The following is a 21,541-nucleotide window of genomic DNA, read 5'->3' as shown; positions in this document are numbered from 1 at the left end:
CCAAGTCTTCTTTGATTTCTTCTCTCCCTCCTCATCTGGATTCTATCTTAGTGTCTCTGAACAATACTGTGCTCTTTCCTTATTGTTATTGTATTTCATATCTCCCACTAAAAAAATCTAAATTAGAAAAACAATTTCCTGACTGGTCTTGCCAGCCCAGCCCATCCTTCAAACTGCACCTAGCAGCTAAAATGCAGTTTGTTTATGCCAGTGCCTAGATGGTTCCCTTCGTGTCCGAGTTTAACTCAAGTCACTTTCACAGTACAAATGGCTCCACTCTGCCTTTGTAGGTCATGTCATTCCACCAATCCACGCTCCTGCTCTGCTAGATGGATTTATCCTACAGTGGTTGAGCCACCCTCTTTTGCAGTTAGTTGATTCTTTTTTTTTATTTTTAAAGAGGGTAAAATTATTATTATTTTTTTTGGTCTTTTTCGTTTTTATCGGTACCAGCGATTGAACTCACGACTGTCTGCTTGCAAGGCAGGCGCTTATTCCACTGAGCTAAATCCCAGCCCTAAAGAGGGTAAAATTAAACAAAACAAAACAAAATATATCATAAGATAACAATGTAAGAGACGCAGATTTCAAAGCAAGATAACTGGAGATCTCTGTCTATCATATTGTCTCTTGTTTTCTTCCAAACAGTTGTCCATGAATTCATACAAAACAAAATAGCATAGATTTGATCAGAACAGGGTGATGAAGGTATTTTAGGTCTTCAGGACCAGACAATAAGGAAGTCAACAATGACTGCCTTAATGTCTCTCATTCTCTTCAAAATAGTTGTCCATACCTCCATGTATGTTGAAATTAAACAAAACAAAACAGACTAAAGTCACTCTGAACATAGAATAATAGTATTGCTGGATTTCACATCATGAGGCTACAGAATCGGCAGTGGGTACCTTAGTGTCTCTTTTTTTCAAAGTAGCTGTTCATTTCATCATGTATTATATAATCGATTCTCATAAACTCTTTAGAAGTTCTATGTATGCATGAGTCTCTACATGTATACCTACCCTTTCTGTATTAGAGGGAAAAACAAAACAAACCAAGACAAAACAAAACAATTTTCTAGAAAAACATGAAACGAAAAAGACATAAACAACAATAGCAAAGAGCCCAGAACACTGACAGTACAGGCCTTCAAAACAAGGTAGTATGAGCGTAACTAGGGTTGTTATTTTACATAATGATCTTCAAGAGCTCCTCAGATCACTGTACAATAGACAATTGTTCCAATCCTATGAATGTTAACTATTTTGCTTCAAGAACTTATAGAATTTGTAGCACAATCATCTTAGCTATCCTAAGTGTATTTATATAATTTTAGATTTTTTTCTTTTCCCTTCCTTTTTCTTTTTCCTCGTTTTCCCTGAGATATTTTTCCCCTTTAATCAGATTCTTATCCTTTCACTGTGTTTATTGAGTTTTTTGTATCTTATGTACTCTTACCATCACTTACAGTAGGGAGACCATACAGTATTTATATATGAGTTGGATTTATTTTGCTTATGAGTATGGTATCAAGTTGTGTCCATTTATTTATAAATATCTCAATGTGATCATTCTTTATGGCTGAGTAGTACTCCATTGTATAAAAATACCACAGGTTTTTATTCATTCCTCAGTTGATGGGCATTTAGGTTGTTTCTAAGATCGGGCTATTACAAATTGTGCTGCTATAAACATGGGTGCACATATATCACTGTGATATGATGTTTTCAGTTCTTCTGGAAACATGTCCAGAAGTGGGATAGCTGGGTCAAATGGAACTTCCAAACCCAGCTTTTTGAGGAACCTCCAGACTGCCTCCACAGTGGTTGCACCAGTCTACACGCCCACCAATAGTGCAGGAGAGTTCCTTCTTCCCCACAGCCTCTCCAGAATTTGTTGTTGGTAGTTTTCCTGATCCTGGCCATTCTTTCTGGAGTGAGATGGAACCTTAGTGCTGTTTTAATTTGCATTTTTCTAATGACCAATGATGATGAACATTTTTTCATGTATTTATTTGCCATTTGTATTTCTTCATCTGATAACTGTGTATTCATCTCAGATGCCCATTTTTGGAATGGGTTTTTGAATTTTGGGGCGTTGATTTTTTAAAATTCTTGATTCTTATTTATTTTTTTGGTACCAGCGATTGAACTCACAACCTAGTGCTTGTCAGGTAGTCCCTTGATTCTTATTTTTATCACTTAAATGATTCAGGAACTTCCTTCTTTGGGATCTTTCGATTTGAGAGCCATTAGCCTTCCCAGGGCTCTTAGCATTAACCCATATCTCTATCACAATGTCTGTCACTCTGTATTTTGGGGTATCAGCTCCACATCTGAATTTATTTGTATTCCCAGGATCTAGCACAGCTGTGGGTGTTTAAATAGTGGCTTCTGGGAAGATATCCTGTGCATCATTTCAGGTCTAAAGGTTTCTTTGTAGTACTTGCGGCAGTATAAATATGAAAGGAAAAAGAAGATAGAAAAACAGTGCATTAGGTAAGGAAACTGAGTCCACTGAAGATGCTTTCAAAATTAGGGGGATTTTGTGTGTGTTTGTGGGCTGAGGTAAAGGGGAGAGATGGAAATTGAAGATGTAGGAGAAATGACTAAAAATGGGAAGGAAAAAAGTTTACACCAAGTTTTAAAAACAATTTTTTAGCATTTAGAAATCTACAAGTTACTCATTTGACCAAGGTTCATTCACCTTATATAAACAAATTAAGTCACTGCTATTTATCAAAGCATTCTGTGCTTCAGAAATAGCTCATAGTACTAGAGTGCTTTCCCTCAGTAGGAGTCATCAACTATATGTTGAAACAGAACAGCTTGTTTAACTTTTACTCTCGTGTAGTTGGTAACTAGCACAAGCACAGAGCAAAGACATGAGAGGAAAGAATACTGCTGAGTGCTACAGGTGCAAGAATCTTCCAAAGACATCGTGTGCTACATAACTAATGATTCTTTAAACGTCTATGTCCATTTGCACAATTATTTAAAATGCTGTACAAATACATATATCAAATATTTAGCTTTTTTTTTCTTTGTCTTTTTGATACAGGGTCTCCCTATGCAGTTCAGGCTGGCCTTGAGCTCACTTTGTAGTCCAGGCTAGTTTCAAACTCGCAGCGATCCTCCTGCCTCAGCCTCCCAAGTGCTGGTATTACAGGTGTGAGCCACCACGCCCAGCTAAATATTTAGCATATTTTAAAGCTTCTTTAATGACATTACTATAAATGGCTGCAATTATGTTTATTTACTATATCTATGAATATCAGATAATCTAATTATACTTTATTAACATTACCTTTGAATCACTCCAGTAGCAATGCAGTCTTTCACTGCATGCACATTGTTTTGGTGCATGAGTATGGAAGGCTGCAGATCATTTCCCATGATCAGATTTTTAAATATTTACTTGCTAGTGTTGCATAATTTAGCACACTGGAGTTGGAAAGCAGTTTATATGGTAGCTGATGCCATGTCAGTGCTACAGAATATGTCCCCCTGACCTCTGCATGAAGTCATAAAAAGGAAAGGTATTTTTTCCTTTTCTAATGAATTAAAATGTTTTGCTATGAGCCCATAATAAAATGTTTGTGATACATTCACATTTTAATTTTGCATAATTATCATAGTTATTTTACAAACCCAAGCACTGTTTCCCATGGTCTGTTTAATATATATTCCTTTGTGTAATTCAAGTCTTTATGGAAGTTTTAAAAAGCACACATCAGCTTGCTTGATTCATGTTATTTCTCATAAGGAATCAGAAAGCTCTGTATTAAAAAAATGGAACCACAGTCTATTTAATCAGACAAAGAAACAATTATTTTGTTTGCTCATTTTAATAAATATCATTTGTTTCTTGTCAAACCTGTTTGGTTTTGACAAGAAACAACCGGTTACCCTAGTTACCTGTTTTTGTGAGACTAACACGAAGGCAAACCGCTAACCACACTAAAAATTGAAATGCATGTTTCAAGTTTAATATTTAACTTTTCAGTTCTGCATTCTGTAAAGTTTTCTTCCCAGCGCGGTTTCAGAGTCGGATAGTACAGACTGTTATTTATTTCTCTTTTTACTTCTAGCTTCTACTGTAATTTCCTATGCATGCCAGGATCATGTCGAATGATCCTTGCTCCAGTAGGATCTGCGGCACTGCAACACAATACAGCATTACACTGTGCAATAATTTAATATTCTCTCCACATCTCTCAAGAATGAGGCCTCTCTTTAAAACTGGCCTGTTCTAATACTTATAAAGAATCTGAAGAAATGAGTGCACATATCTCGGGACGTTTTCCAAGTGCCCAGTCATCAGCCCTCACTGTATCTCAGAGTACCCTCATAGCCAATTAACAGAAAACACAAGGTAATCTCAGCAAACGAAGGCTTCCTGGAGAGCTGCACTAATAGGGGCACGAGGAAGGTGGGCGCATAGCAAGCTGGGTCTTGTAGTTCCCGCCGAGGCAAGTGCGTAATGTCGTATGGCATCCTGGGGGTTGAAGTCCAACTGTAGGACTTCGGAGAGGTCCTCGGTAGGCCTCGGAGAGCAGTGATGGGGTTTGTCTAAAAGACAGGCACCATTTACAGATATCCTCCATGGCTCCGCGCTCGCCGCAATAGTAACTGGGTGAAGGTGGGGAAGAACAGGTCGAGGAAACGCTCCAGACCATAAGCGGCGAGCGCCGTGGGAAGGCTGTAGTGCACGTAAGTGGCCGGCCGCAGGTTTTGTTTGAAACGTCCCTCCGAGTACGGTGGCCGGCCCGGGATTAGAGTGAGGCCGTACCTCCGAGTACTACGGTAGCCGGCAGGGGGTTGGGGCGAGGTCTATCTCCAACTACGGTGGCCTGGCGGGACCCGAGGCTGTGGCGCGGATGTCCCGGCGTCTGTGTGCCCGGGGGTAACCGTTGTGGCTGCTGCTCAGGCCCAGGCGTGTCGCCGGTTGGTGGCTCGTGCACATGTATTCAGTTCTCCATACCCGTTTCGGCGAGGGGTCGACTTGAGGTAGCGGTCAAGGAGGTTGGGATTCAGTATCTCTGACTTCCGAATGACCGGGGGTCCCGCGGGGTTCTGTCCCTAGAGGAGACCGCGCGGCCCCATCCGGGTCCGCAGGGCTCCGGCGCCTCCCGTGTGGTGCCGTTCGTCCCGGGCTCCGAAGCTCCCAAACGCGAGCTCCAGGGCAGCTGCCCTTGCTTCCTGAGGTCTTACGTGGCCCGGCGCGACCCCGTTCCCAAAGAGGAAAGCCCCGAATTCCCGCATCCTAACCCAGCCCTCGTTGTCGTCTTGGTCACTGCTTCTCACCACGGCACTCGAGTTCGGGTGAGCGAACGCCTTTTCATCCGGTGTTAACGTGCACTAGCTGTACTGGGTGTCCGCTCACCCCCTCCCTCCCGCATCTGAGGTCCCTTGTGGTCGACCCAGAATGGATTTTTTTTTTTTTTTTGAAATAGACCTATTTATTCTGACTGTGGTGATGTTACATGAATCTATATAGGGTTAAAAATTCAATAAACTGCATGCCAATAAAGTCAGTTTTACTATATGTTAATTTAAAACTAAAATAAAAAATTAGTGGACATCCCAAAGAGCTGTTCTTCCTATGGCTTGTAATTACCAAAATTTGCCACAGCAAATCTAAAAGTGATTTTAAAAATTTGAATGAATTTGTTAATGCATTTAAAACCATATTGAAATAATTACACATGACATAACGTATTTTCAATGAAATCAACTGTATATCCAGAAATAAGCAAACTTTTAATTTTATTGTTTTGCACTTGCAGATTTTGTCCTGTCTGGTTTAACAGAAGGCAGCTGAAGTCTCATATCTGCTGCTCCATCCAATACATTGTAATAGCATAGGTCCTGTATCCCTGGGATGGAATGCATTCTAACCTGCTTGGAAAATGAGGCATAGTATGACTGGGCTTAAGAATTTGTTTCTTGTTTTTCATTCTGTTTTGATTTTTTGAGACAAGGTCTCACTTTATAGCCCATGCTGGCCTCAGACTCTCAGTGCTCCTCCAGCCTCTGCCTCCTGGGTGCTGGGATAACAGGTACCAGGCCAAGCCCTGAGTGTGTATTTTGTTGTGTACTATGTAAGCTTATGTTTTGTTTTGTATTCGTGATTTTCTCACCTGGGATCCACTGCTATCCTAGAGTTGAAGATACCTACTTCTAGAGCCATTTGTATCTGAATTACTTAGATGGGAATTTTCTTCTGTTTTTATTTTTGGACCATATGTCTTAGTGGAATTTTGTAGAGATTTTGTGTCAATTGATAACAGACACACAGGGATGATCTTTCTTGCTTGCTTGTGGTGTGTAATTATATTAGAATCACTGGTAGTGCCCAGTAGGATTGGAGAGGCTTTGAAAAGTTAAGTCTATTTTCTGGGTTTCAGGTTGATAAAGCTCTCCTTGAAGACAGGAGTTTCTGATTATCAGATAATCTGATAATATATTGAGTTGATTATTGGTTCACTTGTTATAAAATCTTGAGAACTGTTTGAAGTTTGAAAATGCATATGGAGTTGTATATTTAGTTAAAAAGAGCTTAAAGCCACTTATTTGATGCCACTTATTTTTTCCCTGTAAACATGATACAAATATATTGAAAACGTATGAGTGATAACTGGTTGTGAAGTTTTTCCAGATAGCTTTGGTAAGCAGTTTTTTGTACTATTCATTAATAGTTTGTAAAAGAAGTTTTGTTTTCACTGTCTGGGGACTGTGTAACTCAGGGGGGTTTGCACCTTCTTGTTGCGCTAGGGTTTCTAGTAAGGAGATCATGGTTCTTCCAGCGGTATAGTCTCTGCCTGTGAGTACAATATGCAGATTGAGTCTCGGTTCTGTCAAGTTAGTGATTCTGAAGTGATCTGAGATGGCTTCAGTCCTGCTAAAGCTTTGGGGCTAACTGTATATTTCAGAATTAATTCACTCACAGAATTCCTTATTGAAAAAAGATTAAGAAGCTAGACATTCAAACATTTTACATTCTTGACATTCCTCCTTTTTATTAGTGAATGTTTGTGATATGTGGTAATTATCATTTTTGGAAATTGAATATATTTGTATATTACATATACAAATTTTTGGATCATTGTGGATCTTGTACATCTTTGCTTACCATTTCGTCCTCTTGTTTCCACTGACCTCCTCTCCAAAACGTTTGCTTCCTAAGATTCCTACTTTTCAAATAGATACTTTCCTTGAGATTTTACTTGGTAAGTAGGCATTTATTGAATACTTAATAAAAATCATCAGAACAGTCATTAGTGAGTGTCTTTTTTGTCCTCATCTTTGTGTTGGGTACTTCTGCAGCGTCATCTCTGTTAATTATGACTCACTGGACTGATAAATATTATTTACATTTAGCAGTTGAACAAACTGAAGCTTAAGAATTTTTGTCATCTTGTCCAGTTCTTTTTGACCCTTTCCGCTGCACCACAGCTGCAGAGATTTGTTCTCTGCCCTGTAATAACTGTGTATTAAGCACAGTTGCTTGCAGAGCTGCTCTTCCTAGCCAGATACTATCCTGTGTGGTTAGGGTGGGGCTGAGGCCGGGAGAGGAGCACAGTCCTTCCCCGAGGGAGCCCACTGTGAGACCCAGACATCCTCTACTGAGGGCAGGAAGTAGGGCCGATATGTTTCAGATGTTAGGGTTTTAGAACGTGAAGGTTGGAAATAGGGGTTAACAAGGAAGGGATGTGGAAGGTGACGTTTAATCTGGTATTTAAATAGCAGGTGAGGGTGTTGTAGGTAGAAATTAAGAAGAATGAAATGGAAGTATAAAGTGAACAGAATTCCTAGGGTAGGTTGTGCAGAGAGATTCATACTGTGCAAACAACTGCTGGGTATGCTCGGTTTTCCTGCCTATCCTTGTTTGCATTTGGACAAAGTCGTGTTTGAAGGAATGGAGCTGTGGGGGAAGTGAGTTAGGAGCTGGACCCCTCGTCCCCACCCAGGGGACGGCGGACGGTGGATTCAGGTGCTGCAGTGGGGGAAACAGTAGTTATTGGCTGGTAGGGTAGGATAGTGGCCAGGAGAGAACAGGGGAGCGATTACCAGGTTTGAACCTGGTGGTGGAGAGAGTTGTAGATTCCTCAGTGCTTTGTTAAGTTCTAAAGTACACCATTGTGTTAAGAATCACTAGAAGAAAAAATACTGTCAATTAAACAGACCAGGATTGCCATATCCATTTCAGTGTTGTAATGTAAGCTTTGGCGACCCGCAATTTGTGTCATAAGGAACCTGAAGATGATTTGTGTTGTTTTTGTATACACCTGTAACCTTTGACATGCAGTCAGCCACTCAGCATTTAATCATTCACCGGGCAGTCTCCTGGCCACAGGGACGTGGGAGGCCAAGCATCTTCTGCCGGCAAGTCTGCTGGGTGTGTGGGGAGGCAGATGAATCGGAGACTCGGTTAAAGAAACTTGGGGTTCCAGCTCCGGCACGTGGACTGGAGTCTGCTTCTGTGAGGGGCCAGTTTCAGAGAGAATGAGGTTGGAGATGGGGGGCCATTTAGGAGGCTCTGGAGCTCCCTAGAAGACTGATTGAGCTGGAGAAGGTAGTGGTGGCCTTGGAGATGCTCAGGACAGGAGTGGTGGGTTAGATAGGAGCCGAGAGGGAAGGGATGTCACCGCTGGCCACCCTGAGGATGCCCTTCTGTGACTGGGTGTCCTGGGGTGTGGGTCCCTGAGACGGAGAGCACTCTGGGGCTGGCTGGAGCTCTGGTTTCTCTTTTAGTATTGTGTGTGGTGGCAGCTAGGTTCAAGGTTACTTTCTTATTTTCCCTTTGGAATCATTGTTCCAGTTCAGTGTATTGGGATGCTGGTGTCTTCTCGGGTGTTTTTTCCTGGAGTGAGCAGGGGTGAAGCTCCAGAGGAGAGGTTGGTATGTGCTCATGTTACAACCAGGAATTTGAATAGCTTGCTTGGGACCGGGGAGTAAATTGGGCACCTGGTTAAATTCTAAATGCATTCTGTTGGTGCGGATGTAAATCCAAGTGTACGTCAGGGAATAAAGACCTATTTTTGAGTTTTGTTTCCCTTGAAATGTTTCATTTGTTTAATTTTTGAGAAATACTGAATCAGCACAGTTTAAATTTTTTATTTCTTGGTAAGTTACAGATTTTGTAGAACAAAGAGTGTAGGCTTTGAAGTCAGACTCCCTGAATTCCAAGGCTCTTTTTGTTTATTTACTAGCATGGTGACCTTATAGAAATTGTACTGCATTTCCAAACCCTTGTTGTTTTAATTACCGGTTGGGGTAATGACCACACTTTATCCTTGTGAGGTTTAAATGAGGTGGTAAGCAAGGACCTCCGAACAGAGCTGCAGTGTTCATTACTGCAGTAACACTGGGTCTGAGCTCCTCTGGATTTCTGTGACTGTGTGTTTTAGGGTTCAAAACTAAATAGCAAAACTCATATTGAGAGAAAGTTTGCTTGGTAGTTTGGATTGATTTGGAGAAAATCTTGTGTCTGGCGGTCTGTGTGTCTTATGTTGCCTGTGGTGTGTCAATCTGGGCCTCCACCGGGTTCAGCAGGGATTACATTCAGCCTGCAGCTGTAACAGAATCCAGTGCTGGGTTATTTAGTGATTACTTACTGTTTGTTAGAATTACCATCTTTATTTTTAGTCAGACTTTTTTCCCCTGTTGGTACTGGGCATTGAACCAGAGGAGCCCTGCACCACAGCCCCAGCACTTTTTATGTTTTCTTATTTTGAAACAAGATCTTGTTAAATTGAGCAGGCTGCTTTGAACCTGCCAGTCCTGCCTCAGCTTCCTGAGTAGCTGTGATTACACTCTGCCACCAGACCTGAGTCAGTCAGGCCTTTTGGGTTTTGCTCTTACTTTTAACCCTAATGAGAAGGGTGAAGAAGTAGGCTTTATAAAGTCTGATTAGCTGTCTGTTAATTTTCCCCCAGTGTTTTCCTCCTTTTTTTCTTTTGACAGTTTCAAACCAATTTAAAAAAGTTGAAAATAGCATAACAGATACCTGTGCTGTATGTATGTGTCCTTCACCTCCTAGATGTCCAAGTCAATAACGGTCCTCACCCTGGTTTCCCCTAGACAATGCTGTCTGAATTTGAATGTGCATGTGTTCTTTTTTTGTGCTGAATTATGTGAAAGTAGAGGTGGAAGCATCATGATGTTTCGCCCATAAGTGTTTCACCGTGTGTCTTCAGGAGTAAGAGGAGGTAGAGACCATTCTGGACGGGACAGAGAGACGCAGTTCCTGAGCTGGGGGTGCTCGCCGCTGAGCTGTGCCCACCCGCTCTGTCCTTCCTTCCTTCCAGTCCAGACTCTGCATTTGGTGGCGCTGCAGTCTTTCAGCGCTCATCTCGGTGATGTGCACTTCCCACTGCAGACAGCACAGTTTGCCTGTCTATTATCTTAGCCAGGTTTCTACATTCTGAGGGTATGCTTTCCTTTTATAGTTAGTAATTAATCTATGATATGGTACTTCATGATCCTGTAAATACCCTGTTTTCCAGCAGTTTTTCCTCTCCAGTTGTTTTTGTTGTTGTTGTTGTACTTTGTTTTTTGAGACAGGGTCCTACTATGTAACCTGCCTTGGTCTCCCAAGTGCTAAGGTTACAGGTGTGTTCCACCATACTCAGCCTCTACCCAGTTATTTTGGTGGCAGTTGATAATTCTTGCCTTAATCAGTCATTGCGTTGGTAACTGCCAAACAGTGATTCCCTAGTTCTGCCAGTGTTTCCATGTATGTTTCCTGACTGGTCTGCCTCTAAGGAGGAGCTCCCCACCCCATCTCCTGCCATGCTGGTTGGGTTGAGTTGGGTTTTGTTTTTGCTTGTTTGTTTCCTGGCACTGCATGTTGAACCCAGGACGCTCATACAGAACCACATCTCCAATCTTTTTCACTTTTTGAGGCGGGGCTGGCTAAGTTGCCTAGGCTGGGTCTGAATTTGTTGACCTTCCCGCCTTAGGGTGCTGGGGTTACAGGCATGTACCACCATGATCCCCTCCAGTCTCCTTTTTTGGTGTCACTATGTGTTTAAATTGTCTGCAGATTGCTCAGAGGCAGTTCTTCAGACTGGCCTCTGTGGCCTTCGGATGTGTCTGGTTGCCATTTGAGAGCTCGTTTACTCTTTTGTACAGTAAGATGTTCTGTGCTCATTGGGTACCTGCCTTGCCCCAGACCCAGAATCAGCTGTTTTATCTTAGGGTCCTGGTTCTTCTTAGTGTGAAGTGACCTTGGAGTTCAGTAACTGGACTTTCAACATGGCTGTTGCTACTGGAAAACATTGCTTCTGAGCTCTTTAAATACAGGTTTGCACACAGACATACACACGTGCACATGCATACATGCTTCTTAAAATTCACAGAACACCTTTAACTCAGGGTTACCCACAGAGTCACCTTCTCCAATGTGTAATCTCTCCTTTTTTCCCCATAGGGAGAGTTCAGATTTTCAATCACGTCAGTATATTCACTCATCTAATCTGTTGCAGACATGTGAAATAGTTTGGAAGTTACCAGATCATTATTGCCTCCAATAACAAATCCAGGGAGTGAAGATTTCTTTGCCATTTTAGTTCTTAGACTTTATCTCCCTACAGGCATATCGTTAAATACCAGTTGGCATTCAGAATTATTTCAGTTATTTTTCTGTGTGATTATGTTATCAACTTAAAATGTAGTTAAGGTTTTACTAAGCTACTTTTTAATAGACTTGTAAAATCGGGTATCTGTAAAGCTAAAGTAGGTATAATTTAAAATGTTATCTTAATACACACCAGTAGGGAACTCTAGAACAGTTAGTCAGCTGAAGAATGTGCAGTTTTAACTTTGTAAAGATTTAAACCTGTGACTTTTCCAGTTGATGTAACATTATAAAATTAGAGAGGACAGGAAAAGTGACATCACCAGCTTTATTTGTAAGCCACAACAATCGTGTTTGTGACTTAAACAATACTCTTCTGAGGGGCAATACAATCCCAACATTAATCGTTAACAATAGATGTAACTGTTGAGAACACTATAACCCAGTTCTGAGTCCTATGTCTAGTGTTCTTCTGTGTTTTCAGAACAGAAATATTTGTCATTTGCATGTCCTTGTGCTTTGTATTGGAAGAATACCAGTGGTGACTGTGTTGTAGCCTGTAGTTTTATTCATGTGTTGATCTTTCCATTGGCAAGCAGGAGACACCGCTCTTTGGTATCTGTTGTGAGGTGTACAGCCAAGATCTTTTAGCTGGGGTGTGGTTAGCCATAAAGGTCTTGAATGTTTCAGGTCTCACTTTACCTATGTCAGTTCCTTGCTGGAGTAGATGCTCAAATATGTGATTAGATGTTATATCTTATTTATATTTTTAAATTTTTAAGTAGTATCTTTACAGTCCACAGTGACTCCCTGGAGCTTGCGGCCTGATGGCTGTGCATGGTTCTCCTCCCTCTCTGTCCACAGCCTTCCCTTGTTCCCTGCCTGTCTGTTTGGAGTTGCCCTCCCTTCTCTTAACATGGCTCTTTTATGTTGCTTTTTACATTATTTATATTTTTGTATTAGAGAAGGCATGCAGTGTTTAACCTTCTGCAGGAAAAGTGGTTCTTGAGGCTGTAGTACTGGGTGAAGGAAGGTGTTTTGTGTATAGGTGACCTGTAGTCGCTGGCCTTAGGGTGCAGGTGCACCTCTTCCTGCAAAAGTAACCCATGAAATGGGACCTGGGAACTAGCTTACTGCTGTTTGCTTGTTACAAACCTGAAATCCACTGTCTTAAACTGAATTTCCATTTTTATCCAAGACTTCTTTGAAGACTTGTGTTCCTTTGGGTCAATAGAACCATTGTCCTGAGACCCCAGGTCCGAAAGCACAGGGTGCCTTTAGTATGTGAGCGAATATACTGGCAGGTTTGTGTGATAACGCGGATTACACACTCCCATGTTTGTGTGATAACACCGGTTCTGCTGTTTCATCCTGTGGCTTGTGTTTTCTGTAATGCTCTTACGGCTCAGGGTTTCGCTCTTCTGACTCAGGTGAGAGAACTGGGGCTGTTTAAGGTGGACGAGGAAAGACTGGAGCAGAGCGAGTTGGGAAGAATGTTTCTCAGTATCAGTTGAGCCGTCAAGTGGAAGGTGTCAAGGGCAGGACAGTGGAAATTACAGGGGACAGCACTTGGGTTCCATGTGACGTGTTGCAGCCAGCATAGTTTGAAATAATCAAGTTTCATGTAGTTAATGCGGGTACTCTGAACAGGTCCAGTAAAAACACCGTCGGTTTTAAACTTGGAGCAGCGCTTTGGGCTCGCGCTGTGTGCGCCAAGTCCTGGGCCCCTGAGCACACATGTGTGGTGAGCTTGCGCTGGTGTGTGTGTGTGTGGGGGGGCGGTGTCCTACTGTGGCCGCCTGGTGACCCCGCATAGCTGTTCATGGCTGTGACTCCGACCCAGAGAGCTGATCAGATTCCTTGGGATGACAGTGATTTTTTTTTTTGCAGTCACTAAAATGTACACATTTTCTTCCACTACTCCTCTCCACGCAACCACTGTTGATTAAAGAGACGCCACTAATAGATGGGAGCGTGTGACGCAGGAGCCGTGGTCAAACCCCCCCTCCCCCACTTGGAGCACTCACTGCTTGCCTGTGCTTCGTGAGGTCCCTTTCAGTCCTGAGAGTGTGCCCGTCAGTCCTTGTAGGGGTTGATTACATGTTGTTGATTAAATGATTTGTTTGACCTCCTGTGTCACAGCCGCACAGTTAATACCTTGCCGAGTTGCATTGTAAACTATGGATGCTTCAGACGTTTGTGGTTACATTGGACTCATCAGAGGTTCCGGAGGTTCTGGCGTGGCTGAACATGGTTTATGAAACTATAGTGCAACGTTCGTCACAGCATGAGGCCGGGGCCGTAGAGAAGCCCGTCTTCACCAGTGAATGTTCCATTGCTAAGCCTTTTCCTGAATGTGAGCGCTGCTCATACCACGTTGTCATTCCTTTTCTGAGTATTTTTATCTCTGACTGCTGTCTAGCTTGCCTAACTTAGCTCTAAGAGGGTAGTATGAATCTACGTCTCTACCGATCAATCTATAGGCGTTTGCTTACAAGTGTATACTTGAAGGATGTAACAGTCCCGGTGGTCTTGGGGAACTGGTGCATATGCACGTCACATCTGAGCCATTTTCACTTCCTCTTTCGTCCTGCCCTCTCCTCTGCCTGCCCCTTTCTTCTCCTCCTCCTGGTCTTCCTCCTCTTCCTCTCTCTTCCTCCTCTCTGTTCGTTCCTACATGTTTGTGATAAGTGAAGGTGAACTTTGTAGTGGGAGTTGGTAATAAGCACAGCGCATCTCAGTCCTTGTTATTTTCCCCTCTCAGCCCTTCCTTGTATTTGCCCTTACCCCTTCCTCTTTAGAATTATTTATAACCTGAACGGGTTTTAGAGTGCAGGTTCAGTGTAGGAAGATAAAAGATGGGCAGGTGTAGGAGGAGAAGGATTGGAAGTGGACAGATTATTGATGTTTCTATAAACAAAAACTGAAATGAAGAGAAGCAATTAAGAGATCAAGTGCAAAGATGATAGCTGATAAGCTATTGATATAACAATACAAACAGGTAGAAAAGATTGTAATAGGAAAACTCAGAGTAGACCCTCAGTTCATTTTATTTCCCAGTTGGTATCTGTATTGCCATGGAGTACGTCTCAGGAAGATGTCCACGCATCTACAAACCCCAGAAGCCTGTGTCGTGTTTTGACCCTTGCCTGGCATGACTTAGCGGTATTCTGTGGGTCATTCCCTACCTGCTGACTTTAAATCCTTGGTGGGTCAAACGTACCCGATTATTCCACCTGCCCTTCGTGCGCCCTGAGACTCAGCGCGTGCCTTGCCCTTGTTTGTATGTACTGTATCAGCGATTGTAAAGTATAGCTGGGGTTGGGAAGGTGACATCTGGTGTCAGCTGGTTTCCCCATCAAGTGTTGATGATTTGCTTTCCACAAGGACTCTCCTCAGCCACCGGTCTGCTGTTCGCACCTCAGGGATGCAGTGAGGTTAAGACTCACATCGATAGCTCCGATCTGTGTCACTGAGGTTGAGGTCTGTGGCACGTTCTCTGATTAGAAAGAGACGAAGCAGAATGTAAAGGGTGGAGTGTAAGATTTTCTGGAATTTGCATTAGTAGAGTGTCTGTTTGAAAAAAAAATTCCCTAAAGTTTTAAGACATAAACTTGAAATGCTTTCTAGAAGGTGATTTGGAAATTTTGTAAGATGTTACTTCTATGTTTTCCAGATTGAGGCTTATTGCACTAGAATAAATAAGAATTTTGGCATCATCAGTTTTGATCATGGGTCAGCCAACCAGGTAGTATTTTGCTACTATAGGAGTTGAGATGTACTGGATATGGCTAGACCAGCACTTGTGCTTTGCGGACAGACAGTTTTTTGTCCGTCTGTCTCATTTTCTGAGGTGGGGTGTCCTGGGGTGCCGAGGCCAGGCTCTGACTTTGGGCTTCGCTTCCACAGGAGCTAGGACTGCAGGTGCAGGGCGCAGTGCCTGTCTGCAGGGAAATGAAGTTTAGCTCACTTTAATTTTATTTTTAAACCTAGGAAAGGTTTTGGAATGGGAGTGTGGTGATTTCAAAATTCTGGAATAAGACTGTTCTTATGCTTGGAGCTCTTTGTGGTTTCCTCTTCCCTGTTTCTTTTGCTCATTTTGATGTTAAAACGGTACATATTGTTTCTTTTGCTTTTCTTGGCTTATCTCACACAAATGGAAAGAAAATATTTGAATAGACCAAATGCGCTGAATGTTAATTTATTTTTTTTTCCTGTTTCTAAATCTCACACACTTACTTTAAGATGAAACAAAAGTGGTGATTTAACAAAAGATACCCTTTAAGTAATTTTAGTTAGTGAAAGCTGCCCTGGAGAATTAAATTAAGGAAGTAAAGTTTTCACATGACTGAAACTGCGGGCTTTGAGACTATAAGAATAGAGTTCATCATACAGCCAAAAATAAAAAATGGTTCAGCATTTTAAAAAATCTTTGCACTTTTTTATTTTGAGACAGGGTTTCAATAAGTGACTAAATTGCCCAGTCTGGTCTGGAACTTTGAATTCTCCTGCCTCAGCCTCCTAGAGTTCTGGAATTACAGATGTGTGCTGCCACACCCAGTTTGAGTAATTTATTTATTTTAACTTTTTAAAAAACTTTAATCGGTACTGGGGATCGAACTTACGACCGCCTGCTTGCAAGGCAGGTGCTTATGCCGCTGAGCTAAATCCCCAGTCCTGAGTAATTTATTTTTAAATAATGAGAATTACAAAGAAGAAAATAAAATTAGATACCTTGTTTCTTAGAGCTCTTTTTAACATCTTGAGTAATTTGTATATTAGTGGCTTTAACTATTCAATAAGAATTGAATTTTTATCCTGTTAGATGGATTATAACTCAACCTTGTTTTCTTCTTCTGCTGCAGATGTTTTTATTCTTAGCATGGTTTTCTTTCTGATTTCTGGTTTTACATAACACACTATACCAAGATTGTTTAGATAATTTTAACATCTTTCTTTGTAGTATGCATACGCATGCTCTAGTGTTGTATTTGCATTTTGAATTCATCTTAAATTCATAATGAGTGAAGTGTGAATTTTAAACTTGCTAGCTAGTATTCTAATATTTATTAAATTAGCCATTTTTCCTCACTGATATGAAATATCCTATTAGGTACTAAATCTTCAAATATGCTTGGGTTTATTTCTATATTCCCCATTATGTTTTATTTGGTGTCATCTTGTGCTAATAAGAATAATAAATTTAAGTAGTACTAAAATTTAATTACTGTAGTCTTATAATGAGTTTAATATGCAGTAAGGCGAATCTCATTAGAAACTTTTGGTTATTCCTTTATAAAGTGTCTCAATTTATCATACTTTCCAACATGGTTCACCTTTAGAAATAATTCCTACTCTGGATGTAGAAACAGTCGTTGAAATTTTTTGTTGTAAAGTGGGTTTCAGTCTTTGTGAAAGAATAGAATTCAATTTTAGTCATATGAAAAGTAACTATACTGAACTATTAAATGAATAGCAACTTCTCTTTAGTTTGATCCTGTGATAATTTTATTCTCGGTACTCTAACAGTGACAATAAAAGTGCTCCTAAGGTTATGGTCCAAAAACATTTTAGATGTCTCACATTCGGAGAGAAAGCGTTCTGGGTAAATAGTCTACGCAGCAGGAACTTTAACTGAAAATAACAGTAAGGGAAGAACCCAGCAATCTAGTCCACCCTGAATTCCTTGAGGTCAGGGTGTTTGTCTAATTAGCTTGCTTGTTTGTTTAGGAAAAGGTGAGCCTCGGGTGAAATGCCTGGTCAGCCTCTGCCCTTTCCCTGCCACCCAGCTCAGGTGACTCCTTCCTGACTCCTTCCTCCGCTGCTGGGGACAGGCCGGGTGTGGCTGGCTTCTGACTCTGGGAACTGTGGCAACCAGCCTCCCCTGTGGCCTCCTTTTTTGATTTAGGAAGAAAATGCATGCATTCTCTTAAAACTTGTGGATTTAGAAGATTCAGCTTTTAAATTCTAAAAACAGTGTGTTTTTGGATAATATTTGGGAAATGTGGATGATCGTGATGTAAAAATAAGGTCACAAGGAAGTCACTGTCCACGTTTGGCCTGTTCTTTCTGACCTCCTCCACCTGTGCGCGGTGGTGCGCATGCTTCAGACCCGCGCTGTAGCCCCTCTCTGGTCAACTCCTTGCTCACGTTTGTAATGGACACAGAACCCATCGTGTAGATGCACTGTGTATCATTTACATTTCATAAACTTTTTCTTGCTTTTCCAGTTTTGCTAAATATGTATACAGTTTTCATGAAGAAAAATTTTCTTTCATTTTCTTTGTCAGTTCAGAAAAGTTCTTACTCTGGTGAGAGTGCTACTATCAGTATACAGTATATATTTCATTAATTTATCAGTTCATTGATTCATTTAATAGATACGTACTAGACAGAAATTGAGGACCCTCAAACATATTTAATGCTTATGGTAAGAAACAGGGAAGAAACAAGTACAGCTACAGTAGCAAGATGAGAGCTCCAGTGGAGAAGGCCACTTGTGAGAACTCCTTGCTGCTATAAAAAACCACGCCCACAGATTCTATTAGAATTTTCCTGCTCTTTTCTCTTTTTTATTTTGCTACTGGGAATCAACTCACAACCTTGCACTTGCCAGGCAGGCGCTGTACCACTGAGCTGTATCCCCAGTCCGGAATTTTCCTGCTCTTAGAACAAAATTCTTATGTCGGCCTATGAGGTTGTATGTGCTCCAGTCCTTCCTGTGTAACTCTAAAGCGTTGTCTCTTTTGGACTTTCTATATTCTAGACACATTTTCTTTTCAGAATTCTTCCAATAGATCATGGTTTTTCCCACCCTAGAACTGTAAGGTATAATAGCTTTTAATACAAATTATAAAATAATGCCTGTTCTTAAGAGAAATTAGTGGATCAGTATTTCTGGGTATGTGTTTGTAAGTCTATAAGGTTAATGTTCTGTGCAGCATTCTTAAAAAGTAAACTAGGTGAATTATTGCATGTGAGTGCAAGCATTTTCAGTTACAATTGGTTTCTTTTTCAGATTATACCACACATCTCAGTTTTTCCTCAAGTGAAGTTATGAAGCATGTACTTATGAACTACATTTAATCGTATTTTAAAGTAAGAAAATATTTTCTGTTATAAATTTAAACCATTTCTGTGTTTTAAAAAAATGCTTTAGTGTTGAGAGAGGAAGGAGATACAGGAAATGCTGTAATTTAAAAAGTAAAACCATACAGGTGGTACATGGAAGAAGTGAGTGGAAGTCTCCATTCTGAAGATGGGGAGCATTTTAAGTAAGATTTCAGGTCACTGTTTGTAACTGCAGTGAAATAGGCTTGGCTGCTCTGGTTGAGTGTCACAGCTGTGCTGTTTACGGTGCCCAGCTGTGAGTGATTGGGGAGATTACTGCTTGCTGTAGTTAGAGAATTATATTGTTACATATTTGGCATGCATGCTTTCTATGGTTAAAATATAACCGTATTCTGTAAGGCTTCTGGCTTTAGAATGAGAAATAGGTCTGTTCATCTTCTCTTCAAATTGTATGCAATGATTTAAGTAACTTTGTGAGTCTGGCACCATGTGATGTGTACCTTATTCTTCTTTAATTTTTAAAGTCACACAGAAGATCAAACTTTACAGAAGAATGCAATCAAGTGATGGCTTTTTCTTCAGAGTTTGAATATGGAGGCTACGGGGACAGATGAAGTTGACAAGCTAAAAACTAAATTTATATCTGCTTGGAACAACATGAAGTATAGTAAGTATCATGACATGAGAATTACCTAACAGAGAAGTTTTTGAGGATCTGTGTCCTCTCCCTTCAGTCATGGATGATGACTTGAGAGTGTGTAGGGAGCCGTTGAGGCTGGGGATTGATCACACGTGTGGGGCTAAAGCAAGGCCAGCCCTGAGAACATGGAGGCCCAAAGCGAGCCGCTAGACAAGCTGTTCCGGCTCCAAGAAGGCAGGGTCCAGGCCGGCCAGGCAAGCTGCTGGGCAGCAGGCTGAAACTGACCCCCCTCCCCGAGTGTATAAATAAAGGTGCTGCGGTGGTTGAGCAGTTCCTTCTCCCATCAGGAGAGAGGGCTCCTCCTGACTCAGCTTCTGTCTCTGCTTTATTTTCCCATCCACTCGATGTCCTTCACCCCAGGAACTTCAGGAGCCACATGGGTTGCGGCAAGAATGAATGAAATACTCTTGTCTAAAATGTAATATTTCTGTAAGGAATGCAGATAAGAATCTCCTGAAGAGAATATCCTGAAGAACATTGCTTAGAAACTTAACACAATGTGATTCTCTCTTTCTCCCTAACTTGATAGAGTATTTTGGTATGCTTCTGGCTTATGTAATTTTTTTAATTCCAGAGTAGACAGAATCTATTCAGGTGATGATACAATATGTTAGTTCTTCACATTCAGTTCCCAGCAGCCTCATGGGTGAGCAGGCAGTCAGCAAAATTGACCTCAGCATAAAAACAAATGGTGTCAGTCTTTTTTTTTTTTTTTTGTCTTTTTCCTTTTTATTGGTACTGGGGATCGAACTCACGACTGCCAGCTTGCAAGGCAGGTGCTTATGCCGCTGAGCTAAACCTCCAGCCCCAGTGGTGTCAGTCTTATGCTCTGGTACAACTGACTTTTTCTCCTGCATGTTCCTGTAAGCCTTTATTTTTTGGCCTAATTATCCTTTACAAATTTAAAAAAAATTTTTTAAAGAGAAAAATGAAATTTTAAAACATGATAATTAGAGGATAATAATGGTAAACACATTGGCTAATAGTTAATACAATAATAGGTTGTGTATTATCTTTAAATGAGTTACTCAGAGTACAAGATATCTGCATTTAGTTGTCTAAACAGTGTTAGTAAAAAACCTTTCTTTTCAATGAACCAAGAGAAATTAGTAGTATGACTATCTGAACTGTCCACACACACACATTTCTTTCAGCTTCTCACACTAGGGATACAATGCAGTGTTTATACATGTGAGTCTGATTTATTTCACTTATAAGTATGGTGTCTAGTTGCATCCATTTACCTATAAAAGCCTCAAGTTTATCCTTCCTTATGGCCGAGTAGTACTTCATTATCACATCTTTTTTTTTTTTTTATTCTTTGGTTGATGGGCATCTAGGTTGTTTCTCAGATTAAATTATTACAAATTGTGCTGCTATAAATATGGGGGCACATATATCACTGTGATATGATGTTTTTTAATTCTTCTGGGAAGATATCCAGAAGAGAAATAGCTGGGTCAATGGTACCTCCAGTCCTAGTTTTTTGAGGACTCTCCACACTGATTTCCACGTAGTTGTACCAGTCTACACTCCCATCCACAGTGGAGAAGAGTTCCTTTTTTCCCACAGCCCTGCCAGCATTTGTTACTGGTTGATTCTTGTTAATAGTCAAGTATTCTGGGATGAGGTAGAATCTCAGTATTGCTTTAATTTGCATCTCTCGAATGATCAGTGAGGTTGAACATTCTTTTCATACTGTTTTTGCTGTTTGTATTTTCTTATCTGAGGAGTGTATATTCATCTCAGATGCCCATTTTTGGGTTGAGTCTTTAAATTTGGGAGGACTGACTTTGAGTTCTTTGTATGTTCTTGATAGTCATCAGTTGTCTGAGGAACAGCTGGCAAACATTTTCTCTTCATTCATGAGTTGTCTCTTCATTCTAGTGGTTTCTCTTGCTGTGCAAAACTTTTTTTTAATAAGTTGAGGTCCCAGTTGTTGATTCTTTGTGGTGGTTGCTGTGCAATCAGGGTTTTATTCATAAAGCTGCAACAATGTCTTCAACAGTTTTACCAGTTCTATCTTCCAGCAGGTTTAATGTTTCTGTTTTAATATTAAGATCTTTGATCCAGTACAATTTTAGCTTAGTACATAGTGAAAGATATGGGTCCAGTTTAATCTTCAGCCTGTGCAGAGCCAGTTTATCCAGCACCATTTATTAAAGAGGCTATCTTTATTCCAGTGAA

The 21,541-nt window shown here is 40.9% G+C and overlaps 1 protein-coding gene across 7 annotated transcripts in view; it reads left to right on the top strand.

The window, feature by feature from the left end:
• The first annotated feature begins 4,524 nt into the window (after positions 1–4,524).
• Positions 4,525–21,541, top strand: part of Atg4c (autophagy related 4C cysteine peptidase) — a 65,420-nt gene continuing 48,403 nt past the window's right edge. For 2 of the 7 annotated variants that reach the window (XM_063259532.1, XM_063259514.1), the window contains exons 1-3: positions 4,831–5,324; positions 18,602–18,681; positions 19,179–19,321. In XM_063259532.1, coding sequence (XP_063115602.1) covers positions 19,246–19,321 — 76 coding nt within the window. In that variant the 5' untranslated portion in view covers positions 4,831–5,324; positions 18,602–18,681; positions 19,179–19,245. Of the gene's footprint in view, positions 4,713–4,815; positions 5,325–5,788; positions 6,062–18,601; positions 18,682–19,178; positions 19,322–21,541 lie in introns of those variants that run through there. The other 5 variants (XM_063259520.1, XM_063259528.1, XM_063259526.1 and 2 more) reach the window with 5 other exon arrangements.

The sequence above is a fragment of the Cavia porcellus genome, unplaced genomic scaffold, assembly GCF_034190915.1.
Source record: "Cavia porcellus strain 051 isolate PalLab524CR breed Dunkin Hartley unplaced genomic scaffold, mCavPor4.1 scaffold_1, whole genome shotgun sequence".
Classification (NCBI taxonomy): Eukaryota; Metazoa; Chordata; class Mammalia; order Rodentia; family Caviidae; genus Cavia; species Cavia porcellus.
Note: the sequence above shows the minus strand (reverse complement) of the source record. Positions and strands in the feature narration are given on the sequence as shown.